At 51.5% G+C, this 13862-nt stretch overlaps 8 protein-coding genes across 8 annotated transcripts; 5 read left to right on the plus strand and 3 right to left on the minus strand.

Moving 5' to 3' along the window:
* Nucleotides 1–542: 542 nt before the first annotated feature.
* BBBOND_0401270 (hypothetical protein) lies at nt 543–1817 on the plus strand (the record flags this gene model as incomplete). The annotated part of the gene is made up of 1 exon (XM_012914367.1): nt 543–1817. The coding sequence occupies one exon, from the start codon at nt 543–545 to the stop codon at nt 1815–1817; it is 1275 nt and encodes a 424-aa protein (XP_012769821.1).
* Nucleotides 1818–3147: 1330 nt separating this feature from the next.
* On the minus strand, nt 3148–4936 carry BBBOND_0401280 (inosine-5'-monophosphate dehydrogenase, putative; the record flags this gene model as incomplete). Its single annotated transcript, XM_012914368.1, has 4 exons — nt 3148–3955; nt 3990–4478; nt 4635–4773; nt 4855–4936. The coding sequence occupies 4 exons, from the start codon at nt 4934–4936 to the stop codon at nt 3148–3150; spliced, it is 1518 nt and encodes a 505-aa protein (XP_012769822.1).
* Nucleotides 4937–5013: 77 nt separating this feature from the next.
* Nucleotides 5014–6815, minus strand: BBBOND_0401290 (peptidyl-prolyl cis-trans isomerase, putative; the record flags this gene model as incomplete). The annotated part of the gene is made up of 3 exons (XM_012914369.1): nt 5014–5170; nt 5208–5360; nt 5596–6815. The coding sequence occupies 3 exons, from the start codon at nt 6813–6815 to the stop codon at nt 5014–5016; spliced, it is 1530 nt and encodes a 509-aa protein (XP_012769823.1).
* Nucleotides 6816–6952: 137 nt separating this feature from the next.
* BBBOND_0401300 (60S ribosomal protein L24, putative) lies at nt 6953–7781 on the plus strand (the record flags this gene model as incomplete). The annotated part of the gene is made up of 4 exons (XM_012914370.1): nt 6953–6998; nt 7045–7176; nt 7344–7633; nt 7671–7781. 4 exons carry the CDS (start codon nt 6953–6955, stop codon nt 7779–7781), a joined length of 579 nt encoding a protein of 192 aa, XP_012769824.1.
* A 54-nt stretch (nt 7782–7835) lies between these two features.
* BBBOND_0401310 (hypothetical protein, conserved) lies at nt 7836–9043 on the plus strand (the record flags this gene model as incomplete). The annotated part of the gene is made up of 7 exons (XM_012914371.1): nt 7836–7871; nt 7908–8033; nt 8072–8121; nt 8158–8277; nt 8321–8399; nt 8440–8826; nt 8861–9043. The coding sequence occupies 7 exons, from the start codon at nt 7836–7838 to the stop codon at nt 9041–9043; spliced, it is 981 nt and encodes a 326-aa protein (XP_012769825.1).
* A 44-nt stretch (nt 9044–9087) lies between these two features.
* BBBOND_0401320 (cytosolic glycoprotein FP21, putative) lies at nt 9088–9903 on the plus strand (the record flags this gene model as incomplete). The annotated part of the gene is made up of 6 exons (XM_012914372.1): nt 9088–9181; nt 9217–9365; nt 9409–9474; nt 9519–9659; nt 9680–9820; nt 9868–9903. The coding sequence occupies 6 exons, from the start codon at nt 9088–9090 to the stop codon at nt 9901–9903; spliced, it is 627 nt and encodes a 208-aa protein (XP_012769826.1).
* A 27-nt stretch (nt 9904–9930) lies between these two features.
* On the minus strand, nt 9931–10533 carry BBBOND_0401330 (splicing factor, arginine/serine-rich 3, putative; the record flags this gene model as incomplete). Its single annotated transcript, XM_012914373.1, has 5 exons — nt 9931–9979; nt 10071–10163; nt 10233–10303; nt 10342–10451; nt 10488–10533. 5 exons carry the CDS (start codon nt 10531–10533, stop codon nt 9931–9933), a joined length of 369 nt encoding a protein of 122 aa, XP_012769827.1.
* Nucleotides 10534–12502: 1969 nt separating this feature from the next.
* BBBOND_0401340 (histone H2B.1, putative) lies at nt 12503–12874 on the plus strand (the record flags this gene model as incomplete). The annotated part of the gene is made up of 1 exon (XM_012914374.1): nt 12503–12874. The coding sequence occupies one exon, from the start codon at nt 12503–12505 to the stop codon at nt 12872–12874; it is 372 nt and encodes a 123-aa protein (XP_012769828.1).
* Nucleotides 12875–13862: the final 988 nt, after the last annotated feature.

Here is a 13862-nt window from a genome sequence, read left to right on the forward strand (position 1 = left end):
GAGACCCAGTTGGCGAATTTGGGTGTTGGCTCATCCGCCGGGTGAGTGGGTGGTTAGATGAGGTGAATTGGCGTACACGTGTCACCCTATAAGTATTGGACCTTGTCTGGGTGTACTCATCAGCCACAAACACTTATGGTCAAGCCTTTGGTAAGACTTGAAATCGTAACCTCAAACTGCACCCCCTAGCAGAGCCTTTGAGGGGCGCCCCGCAAACATGGCTACCCACTTATTCGTTACCCCGCAAGAGTTGCAACGAGCGTGCACACAATGCCAGTCTATGTCGGGTATCCACATTTTCAGAGTTTGAGTGGAAGTGACTGCAATTTGATGGAGATTATGCTGGCACCATAACCAGTCATAGTTTAGTTAACCGTGATTAGCAAGCACGTTAAGGAGCAGCCAGCATTGAAAGCACGCTTACGAGAGCGTACCTTGAGAGCAGCCGGGTTGTGTATCTCTACCTGAAGACGGTACTTTGAGGTTCAGGTACACTGCTAATTTTTCTCCGCCGCACTGCTTTTGAATCCGTCACGCGCAAGATGGCAGTGTCAGCAGCAGAGAATGAACAAAACTATCAGGCAGTGAGTGATTCTACGGGCTGCAATAGTCATGCGAAACACAACGAGGATGAGAATTACGACGAGGATGAGAATTACGACGAGGATGAGAATTACGAGGATGGGAATTACGACGAGGATGGGAATGAGGGAATGCTGATGGATATTAGCGAAATGAAGGCAACGCTGAAGGATATGAGGGAAATGATGGCGTCGCTGAAGGATAATAGGGAAATGAAGGAGATAGCTGAGACGATGAAATCGTTAGTAGACTTGTTGCAGCGTGGCGCGTTACACAAAGACGTCGTTGTTCCATGCGAGTTGAAAACGCCACATTCGGATGGTGGCACAGCGACCTCACCGTCCGGTGGCGGTCAACAGCAGTTGTGTTCTGCTCCTCCGCAATCACAAGATGCCAGTTCACAAGCTCAGTCGTTAAACATACCCGAAACTTGTGTGGTTAAAAAATCGCCTAATTTAACGGCCCATCAACGCGTGGTATACAATTCGTTGACCAATGTCCCTCGCAACTTCAAGGAGGCTGTTGACTGGTTGATTGCCGTGAGGGGAGACGATGCTGAGCGCAATTTGGCAACATTGGGCGCGGCGATTTACGATTTATACGTACATATGTCAGGCAGATCCACAGAGTGGTCAAATCTAGATAAAGCCATACGCTTTTCTATAGACTTCTTAGAGCAAGAGAAGCTTAACAAGCATGTGTTTGTAAACATGATTCTGTTCCTCCTGGATCAGCGTCTGCTGGTAACACCCAATATACTAACTACGACCGTTGTCTCCGAAGACGATACGGAGAACGAGAAGTACTTACAAACCAAGGGTCTCACTGCTGACACCATCGCAGAAAAGCTATGTTACGTCGTGGATGCTTGTGCGAAGTTCCTGGGAAGAATAAAGAACCGCAGTCACTACAAGTCTGCTTACAGTCCGCAGGCGACGTGGGATGCGTCATTTTCGGCTCATCCGGAAAACGGCGCAGTAATCTTCGTGGGAATGGCGCCAATGTTAGTTGCAAGCTTATTATCTTTGAAATCTGCTTCTTCAGCTCCGAAATCGAGATTTCAGTCTTTGATTGCGTATAAGCGTATGCAGGAGTTGATAGAAGCCTTGGGTTACGTAGAGCCACAACGCCGCACTGGCATGACGGCTTCGTATGTTGGCCGTGCTTTGGGCGGTTTTAGATACGAGACAATTTACTTCATTTTCAACCTCGCTGGTTTCTGGGCTTTCTACTGAGTAGGGCATGCAATAGTTGGATAAGCCGCCACGCATTGCTTCTGAGCCCGCAGCACCAGTGGGTTGGCATCTCTTCACCACTCACGAAACATTCTAAGTTTTTGAAATGCAGTGTTAGCAAGCTTTGTGAATACGGTCTTCATCCACTGCACTGGCGTCAAAAACAACTATGGGCGTTTCGTGAGTCGAGCTCGTGACGCAATTAGACCTGCGTTCATGCAGCTCCATACAACGAAATGTCTGCATACCCAACTCCATGTGGCAACCGACAGTTCAACAACAAAGCTGAGCACTACTCCACATCACCTTGGGCGAACGAGATATCAATAACGCTTTGCAAATACTGCCGTGATACACGTCACGTGAATGCGAAACGCCTTTTCACTTCAAGGCGCATTAACACATAGTTGTATCATCACAGGACAGCTTAATATTTGGTCCCGGTAGCTCCCATGAATCTACATACTGGTATTTCGTGGAGAAAATGCGGGAATGGTGTTACTGCGTATCGATGTACAGTTTGCGTTTTTGAGCTCTGTATCGCCCGCTTGCCATCACAAGTAATATGGTGCTAAACGGCAAGTCAAGTGAGCAATAGCAGTGATGGCGAACACGTTCGCCAACAGGACAACATGGATCCCGCAACCGGTTTCAGCGTGAGGCGTTAGCCCCGCAGAATCGAAAACCGGCCCAAGGCACGTAGCCACATTGCAAGCTATAATATGAGATAACATAATAATAATAATAATGAGCGGCTGATGACGTTTTTGTTCTCATCAACCGATTAGACCGCCTTGCCAGACATTGTTGCGCACGGAAGGAAACAATACAATCATCGTTTAGTTCACTATTAGCAGCCGATGTGGGATTGTCGAGGCTTTTACTGAAAAATAGTGGAATTTCAAGGTGTTTGAGGAACACAAATGAAACTGATTCTATTAATAGATGAAGTTGCAGTTGTCACCGCGTGACGGCGTGGCAGCCAGTACTAACGAAACGGCACGGTATTGCCATATGCAACTCTTCCGAATCCATAACTATGTGATGTTAATAAGACAGAGCATTACGAATCGCGATGACCATAATCAGACAGGACGTACGATACCGAGAAGTATTGCACGACACACCATTGAGTAATGCAACAGCATGTATCTGGAAATATTTGCCCGTAGCGTGCGACACGCCAGATACTAGCAAGGATTAGAATCGGCAACGGCCGTACACAGCTACTCACCGCACAGCATACAACCAGTAAAAGAATTAATTAGAAAGGTAAATTAAATGTATGCTACACTAGTACGGTAATCATCACATATTTGAGCTGACGAATTCAGGATTGATTCTGCATCATCAGACTCGTGCTGACATTGCCCTCGACAAGGGCGTTGTACGACCTAACCTCGAACCGCACGGAGCCGCTGTAGAGACCCTCGTGCAGAGACTTGATGTCGTAGCAACCAATGTTCTGCATACCGTGCTTGACAGCTTGCAGCATGGTGGGAATGAGTGTGCTGATGCTACCTTTGTCGGAGGTGTACCCCGCGACCCCCTGGGAGACCATGGGCTGGTCCTCCTCCATGTGATAGCGGCGGATGCTACCCCTGTCGCCGGTCTTCTGGCGCGCGCTCATGAACGCCGCCTTGCTGCCCATGCCACGGTACTGCTTAACGCGGATTCCGTTGTGGTAGAAGAAATCACCGGGACTTTCGATGGTGCCGGCGATCGCTCCTCCCAACATGCAGCAGCTTGCGCCAAGTGCCAGTGCCTTCATGATGTCACCTGAGCTGCGGATACCACCGTCCGCAATAACGGGACAGCCATGGCCGTATTCGCGCGCATACCGTGATACGTAGAATACCGCCGTGGCCTGAGGCCTTCCCACACCGCAAACACCCTGAGTCGAGCAGATGGAGCCACAACCCATGCCGACACGGAGGCCGTCAACACCGGCATCGATGAGGTTTTTAGCCTGCCTTCCGGTTACCACATTGCCACCAATGACCTGGATTTCCGGGTTCGCCTGCTTCAGCTGTTTGATTAGGTCGATCTGGTAGACGCTGTTGCCCTGGCTGGAGTCGATAACCAATACGTCAGCGCCGGCCTCGATCAACTTGGCTGCTCTCTCCAACGCACCAGCCCTGCAAAATGTGTGGATGGTAGGCGATCACTCACCTCGTGGAAATGGCAACTCCGACGAGCAGCTGCATGTGCTCGTTCTTGGCAGCTATTGGGAACTTGCGGTTCTTCTTGATGTCGCTACGGCTGACAATGGACACAAGCTCGCCCTTGTCGTTCACGATGGGGAGTATACCTTTCTTGATGTCGCAGAGGATCGTGTTGGCCTCCTGGAGCGTGAGAGGGTGCTTTCCCACGATTGGGTCGCGTGTCATGACCTCCGAAATTTTGGTCGATTTGTCCTGGACGAAGCACACATCACCGCTGGTGACGATACCCTCCAGTTTCGAGTCACGTTTTCCGTCCGTGGTAATGGGTATCGATTTGAAACCGTACTTGTCCCTTATGGCCATCCAATCGCCGACGGTGTGGTTCGGTGTCAATACATAGGGGTCGACGATGAACCCATTTTCAAAGCGCTTGACCTTACGCACCTCTTCTATCAATTCCTCCTGAGTCAGGTTGTTGTGGATGATTCCAATGCCCCTGCAACCGATGATCGCCCGTATAAAGTGTTGCCGAACGTGTATGAACAAGGACCGCCACGAGTGCATAAAAGTCACTCAACGCAGTTGCACACACAAGATTCCTGCGTATAACCACCAGAACATCCGCTAAGTAACTGAGTTCGTGATTACTTACCCCTGCAGCGCTATCTCGACGGCCATCTTGGACTCGGTGACCGTGTCCATGGGCGAGGAGACAACTGGCGCGCTAAGGCGGATTTTCCGTGTGAGATTAGTCGAGAGGTTGACATTGGTGTTAGGACCCGATATGTAGTCTGTACCGTGATTAGTGCTGCCAAGACGGTACCGCGACGCTGCCGCTCAGACGGCATGCCGCGATGAAGAAGGCGGCTCACCTGGAAGCAAAATCAGGTCATCGTAGGTGTAACCAATTGTGGTGGTGTCGAATATTTCAGCGGCGCTCGAACCGTCAGCCATCTTTGCAACAACGATAATGACAATGAATAGGGTGTGTCAGCGGTGACTGTATGATGCACTATTATTGGGAGCGTGGCTCACAACGCCGTACCGCGCTCCAAATTCTGTTTTATTTCAGCTGTGTGTGTCTTGAAGGCTCTGTCTAGTTTCATGTTGTACACACGGTTGCGATCGTTGATGTACGACACGTCCTTCGCGTCGTCGTCGAACGCACGTCGTCGACTGAACTTTTCCCTGCGCAAATCTGACCACACACGTCAGCCAAACACACCTTTGTTTGTACTGCTTCTCAAGGTTACGCACCACAGTCAGCTTCGCGGCTTCTGTTGGCACTGTGGACGTAATTCCGGGCTTGTAGAAGTTGTCGCCCATCTGGGCCTTCTGTAGCTCGTACTCCTCCTGGTTGAATGCAGTTTCGTTCAGCCTGAGCATCCGTGAATACAGAATACAGTCGGGACATTAAGACACGTAGCAAAATGAATGGCAATGCCAAATGCCTCCATCGGCGCCAAGGCGCCTCACTCGCCTAACCGAAAGCCAGAGGCTACTTCGTGGGCACGTTTTGTTGATTCCCGCACTTGCTAACGGCAACAACATTCGATTCTGTCACCTAGACTGCACCGCGGTGCGCCGACAACATTTCCATGCGCATCACCAACCTTTTTTTGTGCGCCCTGTAGAGCGCGTCCTGGTTGAAGACGTTCCATCCAAAGGTCTTGCCCTTCTCCTTCTTCAGAGCCTGTTGGTGGCGTTTCTCCACTGCGATAGCGGCCTTGTTGAGGCTGGGGTTGCGATTAAAGTTGACCGTGGAGTTGTCTTCGCGTAGTCCAAGCACCGACTTGTAGTGCTCGTTGAGCTTCTTCGGATCCCCGCCAAGCTTGTGTTCTACTTCCACCGATTCCTGATTCAACTGGGAGCACTCATCCAGGCGTTTGCTGAGTGCGCGCAGCTTCTGCGCCAGCGGGTCTTCGTCGTCACCATCATCGTCAGATGCGGAATCCTCTGATTCGCTCGATTCACTGGTGTCACCCTGCGCCTCCACCGCAGCAGCGGCAGGCTTAGGTTCCGCGGGTGCGTCCGGCTCGACGTAGTACTGGTACTCGCTGTCGGCGTCGTACGTCGGTATGAAGTGGAGGCTCTTTCCGCCGAGCGCCTCTGCGACGTACTGCTTGCCGATCGCCGCCGCCGAATCGGGCCTTATGGAACGCTTTCGAATGACCTTCCCGGTGTACAGGCAGCGGAGCTCTTCCGGTTCTTCCTCATCTGAGTCCGAATCGTTTGGACGCAGCGACTCCATGAGTGTGTTCACGAGGTCTCGCTGCTTCGACATTTGGCCGACCTTCCTGGGCGTGTATTCAAGCAGACCGCACCGCAGGATGCCAACTTCCACCTTGGGTGCATTGCGCGCGTCAAGGGGCACGTTTTCAACCGCTCGGATAAATTCCATTCCCTGGACGACTCGGGCGAAGACGTGATGCCGATCGTCAAGGCGCGGGTCCCGCCCGAGCGTGATGACGAACTGCGAGCCATAGCCTTCTTTATTGATTCGCTTCATAGACAGCAGCCCCGCCTGCGAGTGCCTGCGCGTGTTAGGAGCCTCATTGAAGTAACCGCCGAAGGCGCTTGATCCGCCGTCACCGTTGTTATGTTCGAAGTCACCGCATTCGAAATACTGCCCAGCAACTACCCGGTATACGCGACAACCGGTGTATGAGAGCGTTCGCCTCTTTCCGAGAACGGATCCCACGACTTTGCCGAGGCATAGCAACCGGAAGTTCTCCGCAATCGAGTCCCCGGCATCGTCAAAAAATTCGAATACCACCCGTCCGCTGAGATTGGCTCCGACGCCAATGTCGAAGAACCCACGCAGAGCCGCCATTTGTAAACGGCTTTAGGGGTGGATGTGTAGCAAATGGCGCCAGTCGCTGCGCGCCCGGTCGCGCCTTGTTGGGGCGATGTCTAGGCGCCGCCTCGATCACTGATCCACGTCGGCGTGGATTTATCGCATCGGTCGAAATGAGGATCGACAAATGCTGGCTATGCTCCAGCAACATTTACCCGGGTAGGTGATAGCTCCGTTCTTCTCCCAGCGACACATGGTCTTCCAGGTCACGGGATCGTGTTCGTCCGCAATGACTCGAAGATATTCCGCTTCTGCCGCAGCAAGTGCCACAAGCACTTCAAGGCGAAGCACAACCCGCGCAAGCTGAAATGGACGAAGGCTGCGCGTCGGCTGGCAGGTAGGATTCTTAATACTACGGCAATTTTGTGACCCGTGGCTGCCCAACTGGCGCAAAACGCGTTACTCGCGAGGGTTGCGGACCGTGTGCGTGTTTATGTGGAGAATGGCATTCGCTGTGTGACCTGGATGTGTCGACCGTCGTAACAACTACACAAACTGGCGCAGGCAAAGAGATGGTCACCGACGACTCCGTGGAGATGGAGCGTCGCCGCAACGTGCCGGTGCGCTACGACCGCAACATGTACATCACTGCGATAAAGACCATCCAGAAAGCCGAGCGCGTCGAAGAGCTGCGGAAGATTCTCATGAGGAGGCAGCGACGCCGCGCTCTAATCGCCAAGAAGCGCACGCTGGCCGAGAAAGAGCTGGAGACGCACAGTCACATCCTCGAGGTGCCGAACGACCTACTGGAGCGCCGCGAAATGGACGGCGAGGACGTCGTTATGGAGAGCAAGGTGGGTTTTTGCGTATTTAAGCGTTACGTCGTCGCAGACAAAGCGGGTTACACGACACATGAAGGTGTCGAAACCGAAGGAGCTTGTGCAAGTTCGCAAGACGATCAAGAAGCCGCGTCGCTCGGACGACGCCATGGACATCGACTGAAGGCGGGTGGGGTACGCCCATCGCGCCATCCGAACCACTTTATAATTCACGCTAATGGAACAATCATACGATTCTACTACAACGCTGCAGGTTGTGTAGTAATGTGTATTTTTGACCCCGCCGCAGCAATTCCAGTTGCTCCAGGAGACACAGGCGCAGATCGAGGTCCTGAACACGCAAATCAACAAAATCAATAAACGGATTGGCGGTCTTCAGGTTGGCCAGAAGCGTTGCGAGGCCGCGCTCGAATCGGTAGGCCGCACACGCCCACGCGCCTTCACAGTGCGCAGCTTGAAAACACCCAACCCGGTCAGCGGGTTTACAAACAGGTCTCCCGCGTGTAAGTTTAGAGAGTCTGTGTTACATACACGCGCAGCTTAATTTTGCGGGATCCGTCGGAGCTGCAAGCCGAGATTACAAGCGAACGCGAATCTGCTGCCAAGGACCTGCCTAAATTGACCGCAGTGAAGGCACAGCTGGTGGCAAAGCTCGGCGGGTTGAACGCCCAATTTGTGGACCTCAATACCCAGCTGCGGCAGGCAGTCTTCCGTCAGCCGTCGTGAGCCCTCTGTCGCGTGCTCCGGGGCCACCTTCGGAGATTTAGGAGGGGATTCTATCGTTGGTTACTGAGTGGAGATTACGTGTCTGCTTCGACAAGATGTTGCACATTTTGCTTGTGTTGTGTGTCATCACGTGCATCTGCGATCTGTTCGGTGCTGGGCTGCGTCGAGTTTCCGCCTTGCTGCAGGCGCTGGAGGAAAGGCGAGCGGCTGCGAACCCCGCAATGTTCAATAGTGAGGGACAGGTGCCGACGATGACGGACATCGCGATGCGCTTCATTGCCTCGAAACTGAACATCTACAAGATATTAAGGATGATCGTCGGACTCATCGGCGTGTTGTCCAACATCATCCTGCCCTACTACCTCCTAAGCAGATTCACCAAGACCACGAACGCCAGCTATCACCGCCAGACATATTCGTACATGCCCTTCATGATCGTCGACTTCGAGCGCGTCCCCGTCTCGGAGATCGACTTGGCAGAGGTAAGTGCCACGTCGAGTTGGACACAGTGTGCAGGTGCCAACGTCGGGTGCGAAGAAGCCGGAGGACATTAACGTGTTGACATCCTTCAACAGATACATCGCGTTCATGGTCTCTAGGGTTGCGATGAAAGCCATATATTCCACCTTCTACGCAGCCTGCAACCCGGCGGGTTACCTTGAGCAGATGATGCAGCGCGACAAGGAAACCAAAGCATAAAATCCCTTCACAATGCCCTAATATTACACTACTTACTTTACACGATGAATGTGCAGCTCATTTCTGCGGAAGGTGACGTGTTCACCGTAGAGCGCCACGTAATCTCGCTCAGCGTCGTCCTGAACAACACGCTTCAAGGTGAGCCGCTTTCTCAACCTCGCACATGAGCCCAGATTACGATGACAGCAGCGAGCTGGAGCCCATACAGCTGCCAGAAATCAGCACGCGTATCCTGGGCAAGATCATCGACTACTGCCGCTACCACTGGGACAACCCGGCGAAGCCTATACCGAAGCCACTTAAATCAGCACGTCTGATTGAGGTATGTGATAGCCAGTGTGTACTAGTGATAAACGTCTCTACAGTTCGTCTGCCCCTGGGACTGCGAGTTCGTCAACGTGGACAAGGAGACGCTTTTTGAGCTGATAATGGTAAGCGATGCGATGTACGTGAGCTTTGTCCGCACTGTGAGCAGGCGGAAAACTTTCTGGACATCAAACCGCTGCTCGACCTTGTCTGCGCCAAGCTGGCTTCCATGATCAAGGGCAAGTCGGTACAAGATATCAGGGACGAATTCAACATTGTTAACGACTTCACTCCTGAAGAGGAGGCCAGGGTAAGTCTTTTATCTCACAGAGATGCTGCGGCGTCGGACGTTGCATGCCCGCCGACAGACACAGTGAACGAAGCGACGGTTGGGACCACTACCAGATGGTCATGCGTATCATCGGCGAAAAATATGTCGCTATAGCCGATGCGATGTCGTTTGCTGTGACGGTAGGAGGTGGAGCAAATGCTAGTGTGGTGATTCATGCCTCATGCAGATTAGGGAAGAGAACAAGTGGTGCGCTGAGTTATGAGCCCGTGAATTTCTTCAACGACGGTCCCTAGAGCTCGCCCTCCCGTAGCTGGGGCTGCGGGACCTGATGCGCCTGCCTCCGCTGCGTGATCGTGATCGCGACTTAGTTCGGCTGCGCTTGCGGGGGCTGAACGTAATGTTGTTTCCTCGGTCCGTAGGCCTACGTACCTCGGGCTACGTCTAGAAGAATAGGGGTCTCTTCCCCTGCTGCGGTCCCTGCGATGCCTAGGACGTGGACCCTTAGACAGTTCAACCTTCAGGCTGCGACATCATTAGCTGGAAGGCAGACACTTTGGGGGCAATTTTGGCCGCAACGGACAAACTACGTACTTTTGGCCCTTGAACTCGGTTCCATCCAATTCGTCGATGGCGTCACTTGCGTCGCGGGAGTCCTCGAAGGTCTGTCGTCGTTGAGCTCAAGGCGTGTACGTCCACCCACCACAAAGGCGAACCCCGGGGGCCTGCGGGCCACCCATACGTTCGCAATAGTGCCGAATTTTGAAAACAGAGATTCCACGTCGTCTACGGTGGCCTCCGGGTTCAGGTTTCCTGACGTAAATTGTACGAAGACAACGCGCCGCCCACCTATGTAGACCTTCTTGCCTTCGCTGGACTCGTAACGACTGCCCATCTTCGATTTTGAACGGTAACTACGAGCCTTATAAAAAGAATGTGGGCCACGCGTTCAAAAAATGTGATGTTAACGTGGCCGTTGCATCCCCCACAGCTGCGATGCCAGCACAGGGGATCGACGCGTAACCGCACTTGACGCGGATCACACCATTACACACGCAAAGTAATAGTTTTCCACCGCTAAAGGACACTATGTGTGACAATTAACGGCATGGAAGGCGCGGTTATGGTGGTCAGCGGCGGTGGGATACGCCGTCGTAGCGGTGGTGTGACATCACCCTCAACCCCCGTGAGCAGCATAACATTTACGTATGCCACGACACTTCAGCGTCACCTAACAGTGTTAGCCTGCGTCGGCGCGCTAATGTTGACGGATGCCAACATCTACAAAAACCTGTCTTCTCCACCTACAAAACGAAACATGATAATCCAGCATACGCATACGGTAGCAGTCTATTAGCGTATGCTATGCCCGGGTAGGGTTAGAGGCGAAACGCCGTCTCGCCATCGTTCGCGAGCAATCGCCTCCGATAGTCCAATAAATCGTGGTATATTGCCGCTTACCGACGTTCACACTGCAGCATCGGCAGTGCACACAATTAATTAATCGATCGCAGTGATAATACACGGGAAAATATGCCGGTATACGTGTGTGTGGTGCCATGCCAATGCAGCCCTGTAGGTCCCGTGAATGCGCATCACCTTGACGATATTGCATCCGGCTCTAATGCATCGGTGGTGATGAAAGTGATTGCATATATGCATTTTTACGGCGTTTGTCACACTGAAGGAGTTGCGTTTGTGAGCATAACGCAACGGTAGAATAGTTCCGATCAATGCAGTTGTCATGATGCTTAAAAAGCAGTATTTGCTCTGCAGTCGCCATCATTAATCTATGAAATATTCCAAAAATCAGTACCAGTAAATTTTTTTGAAATTTGGCCGACATTCAGCTGCCTAGACACTTGTGCATAACAGATTTCACGTTACCAAAACAAGTCGCATAAGGGTGAACGGCCACCTCCAAATACTTACCACTACATAATTATGTATATACGTGACGTATAACTTGCAAGATGCTGGCCAGTTGCCTGTTGATCACTAGTCTTCAGCGAGCCCGTCTGCTGATGTTTTGGACGTAACATTTTCTGGCATCTGAGCTTCTTAAATGTAACGTAATAATCATACAAAGCCGAAAAAGACAATAGCACCGTGGAAAGCGAAAAGGTCGAAACACGAAACGCTTACGGAAGTAGGCTCAAGCGGCACATCGGTCGCACGAATGGACGGCAAGGGACTCCGCCTAACATTACCGAGCACATCGTACAACTAATAATGCGCAAAATGCGTAGATAGTGGCATTGGATATTCAGATGCGAAGCTCAAAAACACCGACACGCGGAGGCACCTACGAGGTGATGCATAAAGGAACAGAGGAAGATTCAGTATTAACAAAGACGGGCTAAGTGACGACATCAGCTGCACAGCGTGTAAATGGTCGAATAAGATGACACATCAGAGCTCATTTTCAGTAGATGCGAATTCTGTGTGAACGCCTCTAGTGCCCTTAATAGATTGCTCACTTCCGCGAATGGTTCATTTGCGTATCAGCTGTATCATTATAAATGCTATATGTACGTGCACAGCATCAGGGAATAGTAGCGGCCAACAAGATGCATAGCACGAATGCGACGTGTGAGCGTACTACCACCCACTGCACGAGTTTGGCAGCAACTTCTGCAGGCTTATCCCACCAATGGACGCATTTAGGAGGATAAGTGTGGCGTCTTTCGGCGCGTAGCTAAAGGAGTGCAGTCCACACACGCCTTGACCGGTGGTCACCCCATCTAACACGTACCCTAATCCTCCTACGTCCTTATTCATTAACAACCTTTTACTGTTTCTTAATCGTCAATTGTTTTCATTTATATTTTGCATCGCTACAAAGTCATAGCACCCTAGATAGGATGTCCGGAAAGGTGCCATCGTCGAAGAGCCAAGCGGCCAAGAAAACCGCTGGCAAATCCCTCGGGATCAGGTACCGCCGCAAGAAGCGTATTGAAAGTTTCTCTCTTTACATCTACAAGGTGCTTAAGCAAGTGCACCCCGAGACCGGTGTTTCCAAGAAGTCTATGTCTATCATGAACTCTTTCATCAACGACATTTTCGACCGCATGGCTCTCGAGGCTACCAGGCTCATCAGGTACAACAAGAAGAGCACTCTCAGCTCCCGCGAAATTCAGACCGCCGTACGTCTCTTGCTGCCCGGTGAATTGTCTAAGCACGCCGTGTCTGAGGGAACCAAGGCCGTCACCAAATACACCACCTCTGGAGCCTAAGCATAAACACCTTCAAAAATTTACGCGTCATACTTGATTTAGAATTAAGATTGTCGAGACCGCCATTCAACGCCCACAGACGTTTGCGCCAATGGCCATGTTGCTGCGCTGTGGCCCAGGGCTGCAGCGGGCTTTCTTACGTCTACCTCCCTAAAGACATTGGCGAGTCAACTGGGGTAGCAGGTCTTTCTGCTTTTTCATCTAAACGTGCCAACCTTAAACTGAATTCGTAAAAGGCTCATTTTTAATGCGTACGTCTATTATATGACACGTAAGGCGGCTGTCTTTGCGTTTTGGCGTGGATGCCGCACTTCTTTGCGTCTTTTCGTTGGGTGGTACAGATTAGGTCTGAATTTCGAGAGGAGGTTGCTTCTCTTCTTGCGAACTGTTTGCCTAGCTCGATTCTGCGTTGAAGGAGGATGCAATTGGAAGTATATAGCTCACTAGCACGAATTAGACGAATTCATTAGACACCTAGCTGATCGATGTAGATCTACGTTTGTACACCTGGCTTTAAAAAGAAGCACGATTAAGGTAAAACCTTGAGAAGTGCCAATACTCAGATGAGCAGCAAGCATACACGAAATATGTAAGCACGGACACAATTAGTCGATATATTGTCATATTCGATGCGATAAAGTGTTTCTGCTTGCGTTGCAGTATTATGCTAACAATCCGATGTGTAGACGCTCCGATGCTATAACGCCTACTTCCCCGTTCTGAGGCGCTTACGAATCTTCCTCACTGAACGGCAGTCAGGCCGAGCGCCGTGATTTGCCTGTTAATGTGTGAGTTGCTCAGTAACGGTAGCGAGAGCGGAACGTACTTTTGAAGGGTAACGACACCCGGGATTGCGATTCCACAACAGCACGCGAGACGAGCTGATAGACCTCAGCTGCGTGAGAAGAAGGTTGCCGAAAAATGTGAACATCGCAGAATTCGCAGACGAAATATTAGATGGCGTTATTGCGCGGTTTAAGTCACCCAC

This window comes from Babesia bigemina (assembly GCF_000981445.1).
Source record: "Babesia bigemina genome assembly Bbig001, chromosome : IV".
In the NCBI taxonomy this organism is placed as follows: Eukaryota; Apicomplexa; class Aconoidasida; order Piroplasmida; family Babesiidae; genus Babesia; species Babesia bigemina.